At 60.2% G+C, this 2,607-nt stretch overlaps 1 protein-coding gene across 1 annotated transcript in view; it reads left to right on the top strand.

The window, feature by feature from the left end:
• Nucleotides 1–2,601, top strand: part of SOGA1 (suppressor of glucose, autophagy associated 1) — a gene marked incomplete at both ends in the record, with an annotated part of 7,517 nt that extends 4,916 nt beyond the window's left edge. The window contains 4 exon segments of the mRNA XM_009575329.1: nucleotides 371–642; nucleotides 817–888; nucleotides 1,276–1,346; nucleotides 1,581–2,601. Coding sequence (XP_009573624.1) covers nucleotides 371–642; nucleotides 817–888; nucleotides 1,276–1,346; nucleotides 1,581–2,601 — 1,436 coding nt within the window.
• Between the last annotated feature and the right edge of the window lie 6 nt (nucleotides 2,602–2,607).

Genomic DNA, 2,607 nt, shown 5'->3' with positions numbered 1-2,607 from the left:
GCAGCTCTGCTCTGCCCATGGGCGAGCTGTGCTGTGCAACACGGCCTTCAGGACATGTTTATTGCCCAACCTGGGCAGCATGGGACCTCCTCTGGGAACCGGGATGCCCACAGCCTTGCCCCTTTGCTGGGGATGTCCAGCACCATGCTGGAGCCATGGGTCTCCCAAAGCCACCAATGTGTCCCCACAGCTGGAGTCGAACAGCTCTGCTCTGCCCATGGGCGAGCTGTGCTGTGCAACACGGCCTTCAGGACATGTTTATTGCCCAACCTGGGCAGCATGGGACCTCCTCTGGGAACCGGGATGCCCACAGCCTTGCCCCTTTGCTGGGGATGTCCAGCACCATGCTGGAGCCATGGGTCTCCCAAAGCCACCAATGTGTCCCCACAGCTGGAGTCGAAGGCAGGCAAAGGGATAGTGGAGCGCGCGCTACCGGACTGGAAGGTGGCATTGAAGAGGGAACGTGAGGAGCACCAGCATCTCCTAGCCGAGTCCTACAGTGCCGTCATGGACCTCACCAAGCAGCTGCAGATCAGTGAGAAGAACTGGAACCAGGAGAAAGTGGAGCTGCTGGCCCGCTTCAAGGAGGAGCAGCAGCAGGCAGAGCAGCAAGCGAAGGACCTGCAGAACAAAATCAACCAGGTATGGTGTCCCCCCATCGTGAACGCGTCCTCCAGCCTCTGCCACTTGATCCCCGTGTGTACCCCAAGAGCATGCAAACGCTCTCAGGGCACGCACTGGGGACAAGCAGCAAATGCTTTTGCTTGCCCAGAGGGGCACATGTTGCACACGTTGAGTGACTGCCACGTTCTCCAGTTGCAGAAAGGAGCCAACCCATGGGCATTGAAGCATTCTGAAATGGAGAAGCACGGCAGCAACTGGAAGGAGGTGGGCAAGAGAAGGCAGAGGGCTCTCAGAGTGCTCGTTGGGCTCAGGTCTATGCTAAGGGTTAGATGGGAGGTCGTGTGAACCCCAAATAACACCCCCTTGAACAGCAAATGAGGCTGCAAGGGGGAGCACCAGGGATTGGGGAGAATGAGAGGGTGGAGACCGTGGCTGAACCCCAAGGGCTTCAGTGGGCTTATAAAAAGTTGATTGAAAATAGACGTGGGCACAGTGAGCCCCATGTAGCGCTGGGAATGGGATGCCAGGCCTGGGTGCATGGGGGAAGGTGGTAGTGCTGGAGAGGAACAGGGTGCAGCCCCTGCCCCAGCCCATCTGTGTACTTTGGTCCTGTGCTTGCTGACACCACAGCTTTCTTCTGTGTCCTCCTAGGCTCTCAATGAAAAAATCACAGACAAAGAGACAATCTCTGAAGCAGAAGCTAAGGGAACCAACCTCAAAAGGTGAGTGCACTGGTGCCTGCACAGTCCCCAGGGCACGGAGGAGGACTTGGCAGCCCCGGCAGCTGGGGGGAGATGCAGCCGTGGTCCAGGGTTGTCCCAGAGGCCAGTGGCTCCCACAAGGAGCTGGACTGGGTGCCCAGGAGGGTCCCGTTGGGGTGGGAGCGGGGTGCATCCAGCTGCCTCCCAACCCACTGCCCTGTCCCCTTGTGAGCCCTGTCCTCTCTCCTCCCACAGGACCAAGTCCGTTTCCTCCATGTCAGAGTTTGAGAGCTTGCTCGACTGTTCTCCCTACCTCCCTGGAAAGACTGCGCCAGGGCTGGGCGACCATTCCCGGGGCAAAAAGGCATCTGCGGCCACCCAGCTGTTGCCCAACGGGATCCGGGACAGTGCTGGTGTTCCTCCCTCAAATTGTACATATGTGAATATTGAGCAACCTGCTCCTGACAGCCTGGCCAAGGAGAAGCTGGGCATCTCCTCCTGGGACTACTCGCGGGCAAGCAGCCTCTCCGGGCACGACCCAGCCCAGAAGCAAATGCAGAGGAGCTACACGGCGCCCGACAAGACGGGGATCCGCATCTACTACAGCCCGCCAGTGGTGCGGCGGCTGGAGGCACCTCTGGTGCACAGCAAGGAGGGGAAGATCATGATTGAACCCGGTTTCTTGTTCACCATGGCCAAGCCGAAGGAGCCAGAGGAGTCGGCCAGCGCTGAGAGCACCTACAGCCAGTGGCTGTGTAACTTCTCCAAGCAGCAGCGGGAGCTGCTGGACAGTGGCACGGTGGAGAGCGTGGTGCCGCCGGTGCCCCACTTTCCCCCATCGCTGCACGACCTGGAGATCTCCGGCAACATGAGCGACGACATGAAGGAGATCACCAACTGCGTGCGGCAGGCCATCCGCTCCAGCTCTCTGGAGAGGAAGGTGAAAAGCACCTCCAGCCAGACAGTGGGGCTGGCCCATGTGGGGACGCAGACCATCCAGACGGTGAGCGTCGGCCTGCAGACTGACCTGCCGCGCGGCAGCGGCATGCACGGCAAGAGCTGGTCCCCACGCAGCTCCTCCCTTGTGTCCGTGCGCAGCAAGCAGATCTCCTCCTCCCTGGATAAGGTCCACTCCAGGATCGAGCGGCCATGCTGCTCCCCAAAATACGGCTCTCCAAAGCTCCAGAGGAGGTCTTCCTCCAAGCTGGATGCGTCCAAGGACAGGAGCCTCTGGAACCTCCACCAGAGCAAGCAGAACGGCTCTGCCTGGGCCCGCTCCACC

This window comes from Fulmarus glacialis, unplaced genomic scaffold (genome assembly GCF_000690835.1).
Source record: "Fulmarus glacialis isolate BGI_N327 unplaced genomic scaffold, ASM69083v1 scaffold25333, whole genome shotgun sequence".
Lineage (NCBI taxonomy): Eukaryota > Metazoa > Chordata > Aves > Procellariiformes > Procellariidae > Fulmarus > Fulmarus glacialis.
Note: the sequence above shows the minus strand (reverse complement) of the source record. Positions and strands in the feature narration are given on the sequence as shown.